The sequence below is a fragment of the Erpetoichthys calabaricus genome, chromosome 5 (assembly GCF_900747795.2).
Source record: "Erpetoichthys calabaricus chromosome 5, fErpCal1.3, whole genome shotgun sequence".
NCBI classification, from domain to species: domain Eukaryota; kingdom Metazoa; phylum Chordata; class Cladistia; order Polypteriformes; family Polypteridae; genus Erpetoichthys; species Erpetoichthys calabaricus.
The window spans coordinates 111,102,464-111,124,894 of NC_041398.2; the positions used below are offsets into that span (position 1 = coordinate 111,102,464).

Genomic DNA, 22,431 nt, shown 5'->3' on the forward strand with positions numbered 1-22,431 from the left:
CCACAAACAAACCCCCATACAATGATATTTACAGTCCTGGAAAAAGTCTTTACTGTAGGTGATACAAGTGGTTCTCAAAACATAAACGGTTAAAGGATGGAAAGATGTGGCGGAATACTTCCTTTGAATAAATTGCTTCCTGGAACTTGGATAGTGAATACAGTCCTACCACCAGAGTCCAGAAGAACAGTCTTTGGAGGTGCACCTCTTCTAAAAGAGTATCGGTGGACTGGCTTAGGAGGAAAGAGAACCCACCGCTGTCCTTAAATTCAGTGGCCGTGCAATATCCTTCTCTGCTACAAATGCCCAGTTAACATAAGGTTTATGAGCTCCCAATGATGAAGTTGATTGGGAGAGGGTACAATCAAAAAAGTCACACCACATTCTTCTCTTCCGGTTTTATCAGTACAGTGCATACAAACTACAACCTACAAATCCCACAAGCCACTGTGCAAGAACGAAAACCTGTTTAAAGGCACAGACCCCAATTTACAAATGGGAATCGGCATGACCAGTGTTGTTATTCACATTTAACAATCACTCAACAGGACATACGTACACAAAAAAAAAAAAAAACCCTGTGCGGCCTCACTACAAACCACTGTCACCCACCCTACTGGTATAACCACCCTGCTCTAAATTTTGAAAATTGCATCCCTGCAGTTGTCATGATATTTTTCTACTACTTTGCAAGAGTTCTGTCTTTCCTCTACGTCCTTAACATGAAAATATTCTGCCATGTCTTCATCAATTCTCCGATGGATTATAATTCACTTAAGGCTCTTTACATTTTATGTTCCATCCAAGTAGCAACAACTGTAATATGTTCCTGCCACAGTTTATAAAAAGACCAAACACAATGAGCATATCTCCCCTCATCTGGTACAACTACATGGGTATGTATGGCATTGCAGTATGCTCAAGAACTTTTTTCTGAATTAAAAGCTGTTAAATTTAAAACCCAGAATTGCCAGTCTCCATGACTTGTATCTTATGGTCTTGCCAGGCAACTAGGATCCTCGGATACTCCTAAAAAGTCCTTCAACTCTCTCAAACCAACTGGGGTTGCACAGGGCTGAATCCTGTTCCACAGCGCATAAGGCAGGAAATGACCCTGGACAAGGCACCAGTCTATCATAGGTCATAAGTCCATTGTAGGGTGCTCAGTGACTGGGGCTATATAAAATAAAGACTAATTGACTATAAAGTAAATATTAGTTGCAGTTACTGCAAAGAATAAGCAGCCTGAATAGAATTTGAAACCGAAAAGAAAATGCAACATCTAATTTACAAGAATACTTGAGGTACTCTTGATTATTTTTTAAGGTCCACTGCCACCTAGTTTACATAGACATTTGAATATTTTTTGGATATGGCATTAGTACCAGAAAACCACAAGCTATAAACATTTCCTTTAAAAAAACACAATGGACTGCTTTTTGCTGCAAGCTGTGGTCAGACAAGCTATGGTTGACTACAATTGAACTCAGAACTCATTTTTACATAAGGACCTAGAACTTTATTCACATCTGTTTCATACAGAGCAACACTGTGAGATTCTTTTTCAATTCTTTTGTTAATAATCTTACGTATTTTGTCTAAGTCTACAGGTATTTCTGTTTTAATTTTATGTTAGTATATAACTCATATTTAATCTTGGGTTAGAAAGAATGCTCAGTTTATAACTCAAATGCCAGATGAGAGAGAGTATTTACTCCAAGGGAACTGGATACCACACATATTTCAATGATCAAAGCTTGTAGACAAACTATCCATTATCAGAGAGGCTTGTCAATTACCTGTAACATCATTTATGTTATTTATCTTTTCTGCTGATATAATCCTATTCTAATAAATATTGATTTGCTTTTAAACCTCTGTACTTTGCATATCTTAGCTGTCTGAGGTAAATACAGAATACCTGGTGTAGGTAGACTGCCACAACCTTCCCACAGGTTTGGTGTCTGAGGGGGAACAACCAAAATTGTGGGAAGTATGGAAAGGAGTAACCTTGGTAAGTTATAATAAATGAAGTGTACCAGCGTCAGGTTTCTAAAGCACACCTGCCTGGTCTGCTCAAACCAACTAGTGAGTCAGTATATGGAGTACTGAGGAGTAATAGGTTGTGCAGGCATCACTCATAATCAGTGCCTAAGTAGGAGTATGCATGGGTTGTGTGTTTGCGTTAGGCTTAGGATGTCCGAGTTTAGGCCAAGCCATAATGAATCTGGCGAGTCCTGTTCCATTCACAATGGTACAGAAAGATACAAAATCCTCAGAAAAAAAAATATATTCAGAAACTAGGAGAGCATCGAAACTCTATACAGGCCAGGATATGAACTCAGATCCCCGGAGTTGCAAGGATCCAGAATTAACCACTGCCTTATCAAAGGTCTTAGCCCAAGTATTTTCTCTGTGGCAGTCATAAGCAAACACCTCTCTTGTGACATAAAACCAGGTATATTTTGGTTATAAAGTGTCTTTATAATCTGAATGTCCCTGGTCTGGGTCCCAGGAGAGGCATTTGAAAGCTGCTGCCAAAGAGTGAATTTTTAGACTAAGAAATTTACAGTTTCTTATGTGCACCAAATAAAAAAAAAAGTTAATTACATGCTAAATAAAATTTAATTGCATCAGCCTCCATGAATTGCATGATAGCACAATTAAATATTTGGAAATATAATTCAATTTAGGAATCATCTTCTAAACTTATTCATTAGTTATTAGTAATTGCTTGTATACATTTTGACATTTAATAAATACCCTACACAAAGATCAGAAACAAACCATTTGTATTGCCATGGATGGATATTAATGAGTCCCTAATTTTATCATCAGCCACGTGCTCTGCAAATTAATCCAATTACAAATGAACATTAAAAATACTGCTCTAGAAATTCTCTCCAAATATATCTCATTTCATCCATTTAATTCTGACAGAAATAAAATAATGTGCATAGTTTTAAAAGACTTTCTGAAACAGATTTTAAGAATTTCTTTATAGCATCTGAAATACAAAAACAATAAAAAAGTACCTACTTGGCCTCAATATCAGAGCGTAGAAAAACAGTAAAAGCTTCTGTGTCATCATGAGGGCTTCTTCTACGGATCTTGCGAAGCTGTTCAAGATCACTGGAACAAATGTATACATTTTATTTTTTAAACTAACTTTCAAATCCACATTTTCTTCCTACAGACATAAAGAAAATACTATTACAATAATATCACAGAGATGGATAAACTGTATGGTATATTTAAACTTTTTTCAATTTTCAATTCACTACATGCATCAGCACATATTGGATTCTAATATCCTGAACAGTTTTCAAAGTCACAGAGCATGAACATACAGTAACTCACCAGAGGGGAATAAAAAAAAGGATATTTAGAGTCACCAACTTATGTGTGACAACTTGTTTTTGCTCTGTGACAGAAAGGCAGAAGATAAAAAAGAAAATAGGGTGATGCAAACCTTGTTCATGTGCCATATTATAAATTATCTCAATTTCTTCTTGATACAAGGATTAGAGCATTAATCAGATTAAATGGTGCTGCCAGTAGCTGCACTTTTACCTTGTAACATATTAGCTGGATTGAAGATAATTGAAGGTAAAAATATGTATTTTTATTAAAAACCCACTTGCTCAAGAATAAATATATTAACCTCAGAACAACAGATATCCTAAATAAATTCAAGAAGTTAAATATGCCATTTTGGTAAGTACCAAGATTGCTGTGCTATGCCAGCTCAAGATTTTCACTTTTGAAGAGAATTGCCTTAACAAGGAATTAATCACCTTACCATTGACCTCTACTTATGGATAAATGAAGCAATTGTCACATTTACTGTGCAAACATTTCAGTCTATTTAGGAAAAATTAATTACACACAATAATAAAATGCTATGTAAGTGAACACTAACCCCATTTGTAATTTCATGTTTTAAATTCTCTTACACATCAGCACAACCCTGGAATAAGCCACTCTAGAGAGATGCCACACTCTCTGGAAAGTATTATTTGAGAAGGTGACTGTAGCTGTACTATATAATCCATTTCACCTTGAACATTACCCTGCAAGTTCAGTTTTGGTCAATGCCATTACAATAATAAACTTCAGACGTTCTTGTAACTTATCAATATAGTAAGGGGCACCAAGAGGAAAAACTATTACAAAAAGCATAACTTTAGCCGTCAGTTATACATAACTAAATATTCCCCCAAATAACAATCGGGCTGCTACCCATCACCCATGAATCTGCATACACTTCTTCCTAGGACCCATATAAACATGTTATTTCTACACCAGGGATACCCCAGCAATAAATCAAACCAGATTCAAATCATTAAGCTGTGGCAATGCTAACCACTGCATCTTTCCCCAGAACAACACATAAACGCAGCCAGTTAGAAGCTGTCATGAGACACAATCACCTTTAAGCCAACCATAACATAATACACTTCCATCACACTTACATTCCAGGGTTCTGAGTGAGCAGTAACAATCAACATTGTTCCAATCTCAACTTAATAAAGCAAAAGCATACTTAGAGTGCAACCATCCTAACAGTCTCAAGCCACACACTAGATTCAGCACAAGGTGAATGTCTCTTGGCTGGGCTCACCATTTCATTTTCCCCAATACAACCAAATCCGATTGATCAGACTTCCTTCAAGGAACAGTGTAATCTGACCACTAAAGCTGGTAGAACAAAAATTTGGCTCAATCACATTCACCTTTCACAATCTTTCATCCTCATCACAATCTAAAGAAACATTAAAGGTAATGAATCTTATAAAACATCTGACAACACAGATACTACACCATCTCAGCATACATGTGTACAAAGACAATGGTAAACTGTATGCTTGTAAAACCCAACAAAATAAAAAACAGATGTGTCATGCAAATAATAATATCAGCTCACTTTCACAAAATCATTCTTTGACTGGTGTATGTTTGTATACACAAGGCATTCATCGCCTTGTGAGCTTGGTAAAGACTGTCAACAGGACAAAGTTAACCTGCACTACACTGTCCTCAATTGAATACAACATGCAAAAACTGTGACCATGTTTAAAAAATAAACATAACACATAGTAGCCTCCACTGGTTAATTTGAGAATAACTGTGTAAAACAAATATTCTCTTCGCCAAAATACATGCAGCAAACAAATATCACTATAATATCCTTACTGTACAAAATACATGGTGAAGGCCATAAGATATGAAAAACTGTACATACTGTAGAAGGCAGCCTATTTCAAATTTCATTTTTCTTTGGATTTGACTGAAGACACAAAGAGGGTGAGGAACATTCAGCTCATGTCCCCACCTAACACAGCAGAAAGAGGGACAATTATGCAATAAAGGACCAAGAAATGTAAAGCTAAAAGACAGACAGCGAAGGAAAGAGCAGAATGGAACAGAAGGGTAAGGAGTGTTTGGTGAGAGTCCTGGCCACTCACACATTCGCAAAACATGGGACCTGGCCAGTTTTTTTATTATAGTTTTTTAGTTTGTATTTTGTAAGATGTCATCTGCAAGTAGTCCATTCCACAAGAGTAAAATACACAATATGATCACCTGGGTTTGAGGCAGAACTCATTCATTGCCCGAACTGCAGTAATAAAATTATTCTGAGTGTATTTGGATCCATAATCCCTTTTCTTCAGTACAGCTCTCACTGTAAAAAAAAGTATATATTATATAGACTAATGCACCAAAAATGCAAGACTTTATCAAAATTATTTCAAGTAATAAGTGGGAATCAATTTTAGAATATGACCGTCTCTCAAAGAGAACATTACTAAACAAAACTATACCTTTCACTTGGATGGTTTCAGCAGGGCTAAGACCCACAGAAGAAGCAGCCCCTAAAAATAAATAGAAATGATGACACTGCAATGAAATTCAGTTTTCCTTTAGAGACCCAATGAAATGGAGTACATGGTAACACACAGATGTTTAAAAAACATACTGCAGCTTAGCAGGACAAATAAACCCTGGACAGGCGCAAGTTCCTTTACAAAGGGATGCATTCTTAAGTGCCAGCAGATATAATTTGATGGTACTGTATTCACTCGGAAGAAAGTGTAAATATAGCCTGAGCTAACAAAGAAACAAAAAAATATATAATTTTCCTAATATAGCTACAGTCATAAGAAAAAGTTTGGGAACCCCTCTCAGCCTGCATAAAAATTTACTCTACTTTCAACAAAAAAGATAACAGTGGTATGTCTTTCATTTCCTAGGAACATCGGAGTACTGGGGTGTTTTCCAAACAAAGATTTTTAGTGAAGCAGTAGTTAGTTGTATGAAATTAAATCAAATGTGAAAAACTGGCTGTGCAAAAATGTGGGTCCCCTTGTAATTTTGCTGATTTGAATGCATGTAACTGCTCAATACTGATTACTTGCAACACCAAATTGGCTGGATTAGCTCGTTAAGCCTTGAACTTCATAGACAGGTGTGTCCAATCATGAGAAAAGGTATTTAAGGTGGTCAATTGCAAGTTGTGCTTTCCCTTTGACTCTCCTCTGAAGAGTGACAGCATGGGATCCTCAAAGCAACTCTCAAAAGATCTGAAAACAAAGATTGTTCAGTATCATGGTTTAGGGGAAGGCTTCAAAAAGCTATCTCAGAGGTTTAAACTGTCAGTTTCAACTGTAAGAAATGGAATCAGAAAATGGAAGGCGACAGGCACAGTTGCTGTTAAACCCAGGTCTGGCAGGTTTTCCAAGAAAAACACCTGCTAGCTACTGTCAAATTTGGTGGAGGTTCCATCATGCTGTGGGGCTGTGTGGCTAGTTCAGGGACTGGGGCCCTTGCTAAAGTCGAGGGTTGGATGAATTCAACCCAATATCAACAAATTCTTCAGGATAATGTTCAAGCATCAATCACAAAGTTGAAGTTACGCAGGGGTTGGATATTCCAACAAGACAATGACCCAAAACACAGTTTGAAATCTACAAAGGCATTCATGCAGAGGGAGAAGTACAATGTTCTGGAATGGCTGTCACAGTCCCTCGACTTGAATATCATCGAAAATCTATGGGATGATTTGAAGCAGGCTGTCCATGCTCAGCAGCCATCAAATTTAACTGAACTGGAGAGATTTTGTATGGAGGAATGGTCAAAAATACCTCCATCCAGAATCCAGACACTCCTCAAAGGCTATAGGAGGCGTCTTGAGGCTGTTATATTTGCAAAAGGAGACTCAACTAAGTATTGATGTAATATCTCTGTTAAGTTCCCAAATTTATGCACCTGTCTAATTTTGTTATGATGCATATTGCATATTTTCTGTTAATCCAATAAACTTAATGTCACTGCTGAAATACTACTGTTTCCATAAGGCATGTCATATATTAAAAGGAAGTTGCTACTTTGAAAGTTCTGCCAATGATAAACAAAAAGAATTGAGAGGGGTTCCCATACTTTTTCATATGACTGTGTATTAATGCAGTTATTTCAAAACAGCAAAATCTACTGGAGTGCTTTTGATCAAAAAAGAAAAAAAAAATCAACAGGCTTCTAGCAGCTTATAATGTTAATAACCACACAAACTTGTTTTAATAGCCTGAAATCCTAACACACATACACAGACATGCAAACATACAGACATCACTCCAGAAGCAATGTGCTCTGGGATTTTGACCCTGCCACAATACTTTCCATTTACAGTATATACAGCTGAACATACATACATACATACATACATACATACATACATACATACTTTTAGAACATCTCAGTTTTTCTTCAAATTTAATCAGTTGAAATGCAATGAATGACCTAAAATGGTGAAAAGGTAAGGGGTAAGCTGCCAGAGTTTGAAATAGAAAGTTTATGTTATCATAAGCTGAAAAAAAAAGGAAATATCACAATATTACAAATGGGCATTCTTCAGGGAACAACAGGCTACAACCTACAGATTTTGGGCAGCAATTGAAGTAAACAATTTGCACTGGTGTCCCAATTTCTGTTGATTACTTAAAAACCGATGGAACAGACTATGTTACTACACTCTCTGAAGTAGTACTTGGACTATTACACTGCAGAAAGTTGTAAATTCTAGTAATAATAGCAAGAAAGTGGCAATTAACAAATGAAATGCAACAGAGCATTATTAACCTTAGAAGTGTAGGCGTTTCATTTACAGAAATTGCAAAACAATCAGTGTCAGTGAGTACAGTGTCCTACATAATCTAAAGGCAACTGGAAACTGGAATAAGCTCTGATAGGAAGAGATCTGGCAGACTCAATTCCCAACCCAATGAGAAGACAAGTTTCTGAGGGTCACCAGCTTGCATGCCAGGCACCTCACAGCACAACAGCTTCAAGCAAAGCTTAACAGCAGTCGAAAAAAGCAAATCTCAGTTTCTACTGTGAAGAGGAGACTTTGTGCTGCACGTTTGACAGGGCAAGTGAGAGGAAGAAAGCCTTTCCTTAAAGGACAGGATAGAGCCTAAAAATACCAACTGTTGACTACTGCAGACTGGAAGAACATCTTGTGGACTGATGAATCAAACTTTGAAATCTTCGTTTCATCACGCAGGTTGTTTGTATGTGGTTGAGATGTTGAAATGATGGTTCCTCTGTATGTGACAGCAACTATCAAGCAAGGAGGAGGTGTGATGGTCTGGGGATCTTTTGCTGGAGGCAAAGCTGGTGACTTGCACAGAGTGACTGGCATTCTGTATCAAAAGGGTCATCACAGTTTGGCTGTTTTTTTTCAGCAAAAGGTGGCTACTCTGACGAATCAGAAATTGGAATAACATTTTGTAGACTTAATGATTCCTTGATGTATTTTTACTTGGCTTTATTTGTTTCATGCCTTGATATCATGAAACATTACTAACGTATTAAACTGGAAAGGCACACAGTTTAATATCTTTAACATCTAATTGCTGTGTACACGTATTTACCCCCCATCCTGATACCCTCTATTTCTATATATTTGTCAAAATGAATGGCTTCAGATCTTTAAACAAAACATAGTATTAGATAAAGGGAACCAAAGTAAACATATAAGCTAATGTAAGGTGCTACTTAATATATGTAATTAATAATGTTATCCATCCCCTTTGTTGCCTGTGTGAAAAGGTAATTGCACCCCTTAGTCAATTGATAATTTGACTCAGCCAACTGAACACAGTCTGACATGACTGCAGCTAGCCATGTTGAATCTAAGCTAGTCTACAACAGAATGGCTCAGAAGAAACCATATTAAAGTTCTGGGGTGTCCTAATCAAAGTCCTGAACTTGACCCAACAGAGATGCTGTGGCAGGACCTAAAATGAGCAGTTTACCTAAAAATATGTCTGAATTAAAGCAGTTGTGTAAAGAAAAGTCAATGTAAATTCCACGGCAGCGATACAAAAGACTTGTCATTACTGCCGCTAAACTCTGAGGGCACTTACGTCTAACAAACGTGCTAGGAGTGTAGGATAACTTTATTCCTTGAATAAAGAAAGTAATTATTTCAAAACTGTATTGTGTATTCACTCAGGTTTCCTTTCTGTATTATCACATTCTATCTAAAGTTCTGAGGTCATTCATTGTATACAATATGCAGTAACAGAGAATATTAGGAAGGGGGCCAATACCTTTCAAAGCACTTTATCTACACATACACACAAAAATATACTATGCTCCCTTTGCCAAAAACTGGACACAATCAGTGAAAAAAATATACCTCAAAAGACACGTAATACGCAATTCTCTTTCCATGTTATCAGTTTTGTTTACACCGATTATCATATTGGGCTATTGGTGTCTCTTTCACTTGCACAAATCTGTCATTTCAGACTATTCTCTGTAAAAACAGAGCAAACATCCATATTTAAGTTTGAGAGTCAAGAAAAAAAACCACATCTACATAAAAAAAATAGAATTATGTTTTTGTGTGTCTGTGGTGTCATAAACACAAGGTTTATTTTTGTTTTAATTTTATGCTTAAGGAAGAGAACACAATCCAGAGTCCATCATATCAGTACAAAAATGCAGGTATATTACAGTATACCACTGGAAGTTTCTTACCAGAACCATCAGTTTTTGTCTGAGATGTTGCTGCTGCTTTTCCTGCAGATACTGATGTGCCACTTTTGTCTGGCCCTGATGTGGAGGATTCATCCTTCCAGCTGACAGTTGTTAAAGAGAAATTCCTCTGAGTGGTAACTTGAAATGGAAGACTGCAAGACTGAAACCAGTATAAGCTGTTCCTGTGAGATCCATGGATCTGCCATCCTGGAGAAAAAGTTAAAAAGTAGAACTTAACAATTAAAAGATGCACATAAATCTCAAACAAAGTGAAGAAGGGTTATGTCAAAATCTTTAAATGCAACATCATTTCTGAACACTCCCCATAAAGCAAGTACTCTGAAATGACAACACTTACTTTGACAAGGTCTGCAGGACCGAACCGACAATGGATGCTGGAAGCAAAGTTTGTAAAAAATGTGCCATGGCTTTTGACCCAGGCCTTGAAGCATCCTCACTGTTCTTCAAAAGAACCCTAATAATAAAGAAAGGTAGCAGGAATTTACAAAAAAAAAAAAAAAGTCAAATCACGAAGACATTGACAAATGTTTCAAATCACAAACACTTATGCTCACCTGTTCCTAGGTTGCGAGCCAGTAGCAGAAAAGAGACTGACCTTCTGATGCCAAACAGGATTCCCTGTTAGATGTCACATTAACAGTCCGATTTATTATGCATCACTAGCCATAGCATTATAACAAACTATAAAGATTAAGCTAAACCATATGCGTTAAGACAAGAGAAGGATAAATCCAACAATTCATTTGTCGATTAAGGGTCCTCCGCCGGAAATTAAACCTTCAGGAACATCGCAGAACTTAATCGTTTAACTAATGACTCTAAAATGACAATCGTATGTCTTATTAAATATCGGTTCGGAAGGTGATGGCTACAAAATCTGATCTTTTCAAAAAGTCAAATTTTGCTAATATCGAACAATAAAAAACAGAATATCACCACTAGAAAGTTTCACCAAGAAGTGTCAGAAAAAACAGAACCGACCACATTGCAATGGGATCGGGTTTGACTTTGTGCTCATCTAGCAAATCGCGTATAAGTTAACATGTGTAAAGAACGGATATTTTTCTCTCGGTGCCATTCAAAGACTTTTCCTAAAACATATTCACAGTGGGGAAAGCAGTTTACAAACTCGAGAGGCCGAGACACCGTCCTTTCATTAAACCGGAGCTAAAATGACTATTGCCAACCACACCAAATATTACGCCAAAAGATTATGTCAAGTCATCTCACCTGTTGAAAGTAAATCCTGAGATTCATATCTCAAATCATGTTATTAGCTAACACACTACTCGTCCATTAATAACAAAATCGATTTTCGTAGAAATGTCGCGAGACTTCCTACAGATTCACACATAGGAACTTCAGCTTAGACAGTCAATAAAGGTGATTGGGTCGAATGTTGCCGCTTCGACCAATCAGATCTCGAGTTACTGTTAAAAACACCGTTTTTTCTCTCGTTCATCATCGCGAGATTCCCCGAAAATGTTGAGAGGCTAAAGAGAAGTATTGACAGGAGAGAGTGAAGTGCACGTTGTTCGATACGTTTGTCTCGTGTTTCGGTGGATTCTGTACTTTATTTGCACATTTGCGTATCCATGTAACTTGTTATTAAAGTATGTTTTGTAAAATTTCCGTCACGAGTATGTCATTCCGCACAAAGTCTGTCAAAACATCAGGATTGCATACCTACAATTCTTTAGTGAAATGAGAGGAAATTACCGCGGCTCAAAAAAGACAGATTAGACCACCGATATTTATTGCAATGCTTATTATCTGGACAGAGCATTAAAACGAAATCATTTTTTAGTTTTATGTCTTGTGGATTAAGGGAAAACGGTTTAAGCCATATATTTGTTCTGAAGGTTTAGATAGAATTATACGGCGGTCACGATATTAATATTTTATGTGTTGCGTTGTACTGTAGTTAGATTAATCAAAATATTAAGGGCAGTTAGGTGCGGGATGTGGACAGCAAAGTTGTCTCGCAGTAAGGAGACCGGTTTCGTACCCATTGCCCTGTGTCAGTGCAAGTCAAATTTGTGCAATCTCTTTCTGATTCTAAATGCAAGCACTTTGGGGGTTCTTGGAGACTTCTTTCGACTTCAAACTCTTGGATTAAATTTGTTGAGCCAGCCCAGCCACTCCTGGACAATTTAGCTTTTGTTTCAAATCTATGCCACTTGTAGATGATTTTTTTTTTTTTTACTAATGACTAATCTTTGTAAATCCCTTACCAGACTCATAAGTATCCATATCATTCTTTTCTAAGGGCCTTAGAGAGCTGTTTTAATCCTGGGATAATGACACCAATACCAAACAGAATACCAAGCCCTAGATATCTGTGGTTTAAATAAAACAGGTTCTACCTGTATACTCCCTAAGGAGGTTCTAATCATTGGCACCTAATCTGGAACATCTGATTTTAATTTGATGGATTTGGAGTGGTTATATTTGTAGGGGTATACTTAAACTTTCCTATGTGACAAATCTGCATTTTTGCTAATTTAGGCTATGAGAATAAATAGATGAGGTGGGAGCAGGTTTTGGAGTGGCAGATCACCTGTGAGGACATCTGGAAGGGAGACCCCATAGGATAAAGTTCCCTAAAGTTCCTGATTCAGGGAGTCTATGATGTCCTACCAAGCCCATCTAACCTTTCCTCATGCGGTAATATAGATTCAGCAGCCTGTTACTTGTGTCCAGAGAAGGGACCATTGGAGCATATATTATGCTGCTGCCTTAAGACTCTTAGGGAGGGCAGATATTAGTAACAACACAATCAAGTGCTCAGGTCAGTGGCAGGGGAGATCAGCAAGGGGATAGATGCCAGTAGAAGTGTCCACCAAAGTGGTGGCATTTATCAAGGAGGGAGAGCAGCCACTAAAGCACAGTGAGACTGGCCTGCTACACACAGAACGGGATTGGATGATGCCAGCTGACTTAGAAAAGCAACTCAGAATACCATCTCATATCATACAGACCACAAGGCGGCCAGAAAACAGCTCATCCTGGTTGAGCTTACAGTTCCATGGGTTTAGAGGAGGGAGGAGGCTTGAGAGAGGAAAGAATGCAAAATACCCAGAGCTGGGTGAGGGCTGTCTGCAGCGATGGTGGAGAACAAGGTGCTTGCCTGTAGAGGTGGGCTGCAAGGGGTTTGCAGGGTAATCCTTGTGGAATGCCTACAGAACCCTTGGCATCGTCGGGGCAAGCAGGACAAGAGCTATCAGGAATAACTTGGATGCTGCAGAGAAAGCCTCCCAATGGCTCTAGCTGAAGAGAGGAGAACCATTGGAATGTAGTAAGCCACTTGGACACAAACTGAGGTCTGATAACCTCAGTTGGGTCACCTAGAAGAGGGTGTATGATAGTCTGAAAGACCTGAAACACCAAGTAACGCCATGTTCTATCACTGATGATGTGTCCAAGCACATGCATCAAATGATGTACAATGTAACTGAAATACACTGTGTCATTTGTTCCAAGTATATCACCTTTATATCTAGGCACTATTTACACGAAGATCTATCTTATGTTTGTCTTTTCAAATATGTTAAAAAAATCTGCAGTTTTCATGGGGTGTACTTACTTCTTCACATGACTATAAGAAGGTTGAGAAGATGGATGGATGCATGTTCAGTTTCTAGAGACTTTCCTGCTCTTAGTAACTGTCATGCTTTTACTAATGTTAATATATCAACGTGAAATCTACTTTTTGTTTTCATTTGTAGTGCAAAAAATATTGTCATGTTCTCTATCTCTAGAAATCTGGAAATCTTTTAATATTTTTCCATATTGTGTGGATTTAAAAATATTTCTTGTGTTTTAACTATTAATAAATATATCTAAGATTGGTATACAGGAGCAGACAGTGAAATAGCCTCTTAGCACTACCATTGCCAGTAAAAGGAGTCAGAACCACTACTTGGCACAAATGATATATTTACTGCTGTGGCAATACATCTGTGGCTTTCCTTTCATTAATCAAAGCCATTCATCAGGGAGATACTTTTCCTATCATACTCTTTTGTTTTCTCATACATCATCTTCAAGAAAGCCATGAAGCTGCACCTTAAATCAGTGAGCACCACAGAATGGAGTGCTTGCCTTTGTTAATTAACTTCTACATGTAATTTTTAACCTACATGAATTCTGGTAAAACATTTTGAGTTTCCACTTGTTAATATAATGTGATTTGATATACTGAATAATGAAGGCTTTACCACTTGACAATATATTTTGCTTGCAGGTATTACATTCCGGTTCCACATCACTTTGGAATCTTTTTTGTATCTCTTCTGTAACCCTATGTAATAAATGTACCACTTTACATTTACCCATGTTAGTACTGGTGCAGGATGTCTGCATCCCATAACCTACTTAGCTTTGTTAAAACATCAAGTGGTGTAATGGCTATTTTATTATCATTAACAAAAACCCTTGAATATTTTACAGCTTGCAGACACAGCATAAAAGGATAGTTGTGTTTTCAAGCAGCTTCTCAATGAGAGAGCATTGATATACAAGATGGCACTTAGGAAGAATTCTATACAAGAAAACAAACACACCTAAAGCAACAGATATGTTCCTGGCATGCTGTGCTCTGCCATGGAAAAGAAAAGTTCCTTTACTCATACTTTTTTTAAATCAATTTTCAAATTAAGATCCTGCTCTACCAAACACACATACATACACATACACTGTATAGTGAGAACGTACGTCTTTATTAAATTGCAAGCAATAAAGGTAACATGGGCAGGTGAGACTTTGGCTTAGTCAAGCTGCTAACATGCTCACAACTTGATATTTTGTGAGAAAACAGCTTGGTTGGATTAGTTGTTATTAAATGGCAGGTGCCTGCATATACAGTAAATAAAAATACACAATGCAGATACTTTAGGTGACCATTGCCTCTATATGACAGCTGAGATTATTCCCTTTCCACTATGTACAGTACGAATCCACCTGTCTCGCATGCGGTGGTCAAGTACAGTTAATCTGATGTATGATATGAGTAAATGTATTGACAGTCCATTTTATACAGAACTGAGGTACAGGCTCACTTTAGATACATCAGGCACATAGTTAGAAGTGTACTGATGTTCTATGTTATTTATGTTTAAGGATATGTCACCATGGATGTTGTTTTACATTTACCATTGTGTACTCTGCAATTATAAGTTGCTGGTTGTCTGAATGTTTTAAAAATTTTTGCAGGCAGCTGAGCCTGTAGTTAAAGGAGCATTAAACTTTGTAATGATTTGCCGGTAAATATGAGATCTGCTCTGCTGGTCTTGGCATTCCAAAGCAGAACCATTATTTTAGCATGACTTGTTTGGCACATGGATGGAGTGACTCTTTTGCATATCAAGAAGCTGGCTTGATTTTGCAACATTTCTAAGCTGCAGAAAGCAGGTCTTGGTTAGTATGGGAATGTCAAGGTCAAGGTATTCCATAATTGGAAATTCATTTGATCCTGTGTGTTTGAAGTAATAACAAAAACGTCTGGCAATAAGAAAGTGAAAAATTTACACGCCAAACAGTAGGAAAAAAACTTACTTATTTACAAAAAAGCACATCAAATTAATTCAATCACTTTGTTCTGTTAGCCTGTTTCAGTTTCAGTTTCAGCTTCACTTTACTATCAAACCACCTCATTGCTAAACGTAAAACCATTTCTTATTACAGTATTCTGCATTAAAAGATTCTATTGTTTTTAAAACTAACAGAGGATGGGTAGGATTATTAAGGTAACAAGGTGGTATAGCCGGTAGCATTGCTGTCTCATGGGTCTGGTATCCTGAGTTCAGGTCCGTTGCCCAGATGTTGCCAATGTCTGTATGGATTTTCCTGCCACAACTCTAGAGATGCGCCCATTTGGCAAATTGGTGATTCCAGATTGGACCCAGTGTGTGAGGCCCTGTCCAGGGCTGTTTCATACCTTGTGTTGTGATTTTATGGTTTTGGGTAATGTAATTATACGTTTTCTGTGATGCTAATTAACTGTTTTACTTAGATTTTAGTATAAATCCATCTTAGCTTTTCAGAGGCGCCATATTGCCTATCACGTGATCCATGTCACATTCCATAAGATACCACAATGCTGCCACTATCAACCAAGCATTTGGATAAACATAAAATCATTGGTTCATGACTCTTTTGCTACTTTTTCAATAGTTATGTGCTTAATTTTTGACCTATTCCCTAATTTCACATGTATTGTCTTGGTTTTGAAAGCTTAATTTTTTTATTATTTTGTTCTCTGTTGAGAAGCCCCTTTGGTCTTCTCCTGGGGCCTCATGCATAATGCCGTGCATAGAATTCACACTAAAACATGGTGTAAGGACAAAAGCGGAAATGTGCATACGCACAAAAAAATCCAGATGCATAAATCTGTGTGTTCACCAACTTCCACATTCTTCCGCTCCATAAATCCCGGTCAGCGTGAAAAGTAATGCACGTGCACACGCCTGCTGCCACTACCCAAACTCCTCCCAGAATTACACCTCTTTGAATATGCAAATCAATATAAATAGCCCTTAAGCTCAGCGTTCTGTGAAAAGGCAATGGCAAAAGCACGGGGGAAATAAAAGAATTTCAGTGAATACCAAGTGGAGGCAAGGAAAAACTTACTATTTGTTGGTTTAAACAGTGGTATAAACAAGTTTATCGAGTGATATAGAGTGTCGGAGAAACTCAAAAGCTCAAGTTCACAAAGTTGCACAGTGCCCAAAATAAAAAAGAAGTTGTCAGATATCAAAGTCGCCATGAAAAGGCGAGTCATAGCCCACTGTCTGAGTGTCATATGAAAGCTTATTAGGGTACAGAGAAAAAAAAATAGGGCACACAGTGGGGAAATTGGCACAAAATGTCAACTTTAATCTTGAAATTTCCACTTAATCACATAGTTTATTTTGTCATTAAAGTAGAACATCATAAGCTTCATCTTAAAATCGCTTAATTTACTAGTTTCTCAAATCCCATCGTAACTAAAGTAGCACATTAAATGCTTTGTTTTGTATTTGATCTTCTATGTGCTCTATGTGTGTGAATCACTACGTGCTTCTTAAAAAGGCTTTCTCTTCCTCCGACAGGACACAGACTCCATTACATTCGGGATATTACAGCTCTCTGAATAATTAAAATACTGAGATGTATACTTGATATCATTTTCATGATGATAGGAATTAAAGCATGTTATTAAACATGGGAACACGGTGGTGCAGTATTTTGTTCATGCCTCACGTAAGATGCTTGCTGCGCCTTGTACGACCTTTGATTAAATAATTTATTGCAGCAGTACTATCTCTCACTTTCAAACGTACTAACCCCCAATTCCTGTACTTACTTTTCTTTCTCCAAATACCCAATTGCCACACAGTCAGCTCTGTAATAGACGTTAACCCATCTGTAAGCTTAGAACGCAGATTCTTCAAAACTTTTAAGGAACATTGAAATATCTTCGCAGTACATGTTTAATTATTCTATCCATCTATCCTTCCAGTGTCGCACCAGCCCCAGCAAGAATACAGCGAGATGCAGGAACAATCTGTGAATGGAGCGTCAGCTCCTCGCTAGCGCTGCGGCACCGTGTCCGCACATGTTTAATTATTAACAATATAGATTACTTAAATGAAGTTAAAGTTTTATCTGTATAATATAATAAACATATTTTGCTGCATTTCATCTTAAAAATGATATCGTCATCATATGTAAATACGCGCTTTATAAAGTGGCTCAGGTTGTGCAGTATTATAACTGAATCGCAAGTTTACAGTGAGATAATTGTACTTATAAGTGCAAACAGTTCTACAAGGAGCATTTGATGGACTGATTGAGTGCATTTGTAGTTCTTGGGATGAAACTGTTTCTGAACCACGAGGAAAGGCTCTGAAGCATTTGTCATATGAGAGCAGTTCAATAGACAGCATGGCTGAGGCAGTGTGTGCTTGATGCTGTATACCGATAATTCTCTTTCCAATCAGCTGTTGTAGAGCTGTGATGACCCATTCAGATACAGTGATATAAATACTCCCGAGTGGTGCAGTGAGAGTAATATACAATATTCCAATACAACTTCCAATACAACTCGGAGTCCTGCCACGTGCAAAAGTTCGCTGATGACATTGCTATCATGGGCTGCATCAGGAATGGACAGGAAGAGGAGTATAGGAACTTAATCAAGGACTTTGTTAAATGGTGCGACTCAAACCACCTACAACTGAACACCAGAAAAACCAAGGAGCTGGTGGTGGATTTTAGGAGGACCAGGCCCCTCATGGACCCCGTGATCATCAGAGGTGACTGTGTGCAGAGGATGCAAACCTATAAATACCTGGGAGTGCAGCTGGATGATAAATTGGACTGCCAATACTGATGCTTTGTGTAAGAAAGGACAGAGCCGACTATACTTCCTTAGAAGGCTGGCATCCTTCAACATCTGCAATAAGATGCTGCAGATGTTCTATCAGATGATTGTGGCGAGTGCCCTCTTCTACACAGTGGTGTGCTGGGGAAGCAGCATAAAGAAGAGGGACACCTCACGCCTGGACAAACTGGTGAGGAAGGCAGGCTCTATTGTAGGCATGGAGCTGGACAGTTTGACATCCGTGGCAGAGCGACGGGCACTGAGCAGGCTCCTGTCAATAATGGAGAATCCACTGCATCCACTGAACAGTATCATCTCCAGACAGAGGAGCAGCTTCAGCGACAGACTGCTGTCAATGTCCTGCTCCACTGACAGACTGAGGAGATTGTTTCTCCCCCACACTATGCGACTCTTCAATTCCACCCGGGGGGGGGTAAACGTTAAAATTATACAAAGTTATTGTCTGTCTGTATACCGGCATTGTTATCAGCATTGTTATCACTCTTTAATTTAATATTGTTCTTTATCAGTACGCTGCTGCTGGAGTATGTGAATTTCCCCTTGGGATTAATAAAGTATCTATCTATCTATCTATCTATCTATCTATCTATCTATCTATCTATCTATCTATCTATCTATCTATCTATCTATCTATCTATCTATCTATCTATCTATCTATCTATCTATCTATCTATCTATCTATCTATCTATATGGAAAAAGATGATCCGCTGTGGCAACCCCTAATGGGAGCAGCTGAAAGAAGAAGAAGGTGCAATGAGAGTAACAACACTAAAGCAGCTATGGTATTTGGAATAGTTTGACCATTCTGTGAAGCATTATATTGTTACAGGTTAATTACAATCAGATGCATTAAACTAATAAACAATATGCGGTTAATTTCAGTGTATATGATAAAGCCGCGTCAGGGATGTGGATCTAAAAAAGAAAGGGAAACCACACTGGAACAGTAGCACTGCTTTGACGCTGGGTGCTGCCAGTTTGCAAAACCGAGCGGAGAACTTGTGTACACCAAGCATTTAGCTACCTTGAAAATGTGCGTGGCTTTACGCCAAATTTAGGTTTTATACATCGTGATTTGAGCATGGAAACAGGCTTATGCAACATTTTTGTGTGTACGCACCATTTATACATGTGGCCCCTGGTGATTTCTGAAATTTGTTTATCTAAACAGAAGTTAGTTTTTCCACCAAGGCACTTCATCAACAGCCTGGGGTTGTGGCTTTCAAAACAAGCCTAACAAAATACTTGGAACAGGTAATATGAGATAAAATGGGTCTTTGCTAAGATTGCTCAACTGTAATCCAATGTTAGGAATATACTGCACAAACTCAAATGACTGAAATGACTTAATACTTTACAACAGTTCGTTACGGAATTTAGGGCAACATGCTTGGTTTCAGGAGCTCATCCTAAGCATTACAGTGTTATTCAGGTAACTGTCATCTGTTCACGCATTAGTGCTTGATCTTTTTTGAACTTGGGTTCCCACTGAAATGCCGAAAGCAGCTTCTGTAGTCTGCCTCTTATCAGGAAGGCCTTTGTCTTGGGCTATTGCTGTTAGTAGTGTGGGGTATTGTTATTTGCAGTGTAAGCCATCATTGTGTGATGTTCACTGGGTGATCTTCTTGTGAATTTCATTTACTTTCTGAAGCTCTTGATCAAGAATCTGTAGCTACCCATAACTTAATAACTGTTAAACAAGGCATTAGGCCTGCTGTGGACTATATAATAATTTTTCAGGATTGTAGGTGAAAATCTGGGGGGATGGACAAGGCATTCATTTTAGAATTTAGTAATCGTCTGGCTAATAAGATACGAGAGGAAATGGCAAATCATGATCACTGTAATTCTTTAAAAGAGGTCATTTCATTGGCCTTAAAACCATGGACATGAATCACTGAACATAAAGAGAGGCCATACTCAAGTCGCTGCCCAAGTTCCTACCAGCACAGCACAAAGTTGCCTATGATGTCTAAACTGTTGATTTATTCTGTTAATGGTGGGCCCATTGTTTAGGAAGTCATTGAACACATTGCATCACTTATCACCCTGCAGGTTGGGGTCCTTTGTCAGGAAGAGGTCTATTTACTTGTTTTACCCTGTTTAATTATGCACGTTGTTATAGGGTATCAATGGTTCAGGAATCATAATCATTCATTCATTGGGAAGCTGTGGAATGTATTTATAGGATAAAGAATGTAGACGATCATGTCTTGCACCTGTACCCATACCTTCAACATTCTGCAACAGCGTGGGCACTTTGTCAGTCCTGTACAGGTTGAGTATACTTTCTGATTTTGGAATATTTGCAGATACATAATGAGATATCTTGGGGACACCCATGATCAAGTAGGGAAATTCAGCCAAACCAGCTAAATGACATCTAATGCCTAAAATAATTCATATCACTGAGCCATTTTTATAATGATGTGACAAACACATTACACCTCAGAAGTGATGAATATGATATGCAAACTGTATTTTAGTTCCCTTTTAAGAGGGCATTTGCACTAAAGAACTTTTTTGCCTTTTCATCAGTTTACATTGGCTATCTGTTGTCACTTCTCAGGGAAGTGGCCAACAGGTCAGGAATATCCCAGCAAAGCTTTACTCTGTAATGACCACTGTGCTGGAAGTCATTAAAAGACAGACGAGGTACTACATTGTGGTTTTTGTATGGTGTGGGTGTACATACATAAAACTACATGCTGTGCCAACATAAAATGGCAAATTTCTGGAGAGTCTGATTTTGTAATGTAATTGGAGCACTTTAATGAACTCATATTTAGTCATCTGTAAATTTAATGGTCCCAAACAGGTGTTACCATGTCACTTAATGGGGAACAAACTTCATCAACTGTGTTTTATTGCTTAGCAGCACTTGATGCTTTAATCATTGAACTTGTGCCATTTCCTCGTGCCGCTGGATGCCACACACCTCACCAGATTGTCAGTTGTGTTTTTCGTTGCTTCGCAGAGCTGTGAGCTTCATATGGGATTCCCACCACACCCCCATCCCGCTTTGAAAGAATAAATCCATTTTGAATCTGCACATACTATATTCACATTCACTTTTTTGCGTATGTATATTTTCACACTCAAATTCAAATATAGTTTTATGAAAGGGAACACTGGTGTGGAATGTTCCACTTGTGGCATCATGTTGCTGCTCAAAATGTTTTGGATTTTGGTATTTCGGATTTGGGATACAGCGGGCTTACTGTCTACTTTGTCTAGAAGCCAAGGCCATGTAAGAATATATCACAGAAAGTCATTCCAGAGACATAATATAACTATCCAGCAGTTCCATAAGGGTCGGATTATTTTTTGTTGACAAAAGACCATTTCTCTCACACCGTTAATTGACTAGTAAAAGCACAATAAAATTAGCATTAACAACAACTATCTGTCTACAGTTATAATGTCCCTTGACAATCATGCTACAGGTTCAACAGCCTTTACAAAGCTGGATTTAAGAAACACTTCTGATTAATTCTATATTAGAGAAGGAGAGAAGTGGAAGATTGTTATCATTGCCACCTACTGGCATTACGGATGTTTAATAATGTCATATAGTTTAGCCACACTCTCTGAGGTTTTCAGTCTTTTGTGAACAAATTTTTGAGATAATTCATTTTGGTATATATTAATGACATATTGATTTTCTCTCCAAACTTTGAATCCAACATTGCTCAAGTAATGGAGGTCTTGATGTGCCTCAGGTACAATGAGCTGTTTGTAGAATTAGTAAAGTGTGAATTTCATAAATCATCTGTCTTATTATTGCTTTACTACATTTCACATCATGATTTAAAAATCCTGGATTGGAAAGTGCCCACTACAAAGCAGAATGATTTTTGCAAAATTTCCCATTTTTTCAACAGGCCTTCCTGTCTAGGTTAAGATAATCTCAAAATGGGCAGTAAAGCCCATTAATTATATTTTGGATACCAGAAAAAGATACTCAGATATCTTAAAA

General features: G+C 37.8%; 1 protein-coding gene across 3 annotated transcripts in view; it reads right to left on the reverse strand.

Moving 5' to 3' along the window:
- slc30a9 (solute carrier family 30 member 9) overlaps positions 1-11,423 on the reverse strand; it is a 990,624-nt gene extending 979,201 nt beyond the window's left edge. For 2 of the 3 annotated variants that reach the window (XR_007935138.1, XM_028801927.2), the window contains exons 1-7: positions 11,296-11,423; positions 10,620-10,683; positions 10,403-10,519; positions 10,045-10,251; positions 5,826-5,876; positions 5,587-5,686; positions 3,040-3,132 (exon numbers count right to left, since the gene is read on the reverse strand). Coding sequence is in view for 2 of the 3 variants with exons in the window: in XM_028801927.2 (XP_028657760.1) it covers positions 3,040-3,132; positions 5,587-5,686; positions 5,826-5,876; positions 10,045-10,251; positions 10,403-10,496 (545 nt within the window). In the remaining variant the exon portion in view is untranslated. The remainder of the gene's footprint in view (positions 1-3,039; positions 3,133-5,586; positions 5,687-5,825; positions 5,877-10,044; positions 10,252-10,402; positions 10,520-10,619; positions 10,684-11,295) is intronic. The other variant, XM_051928332.1, reaches the window with a different exon arrangement.
- Between the last annotated feature and the right edge of the window lie 11,008 nt (positions 11,424-22,431).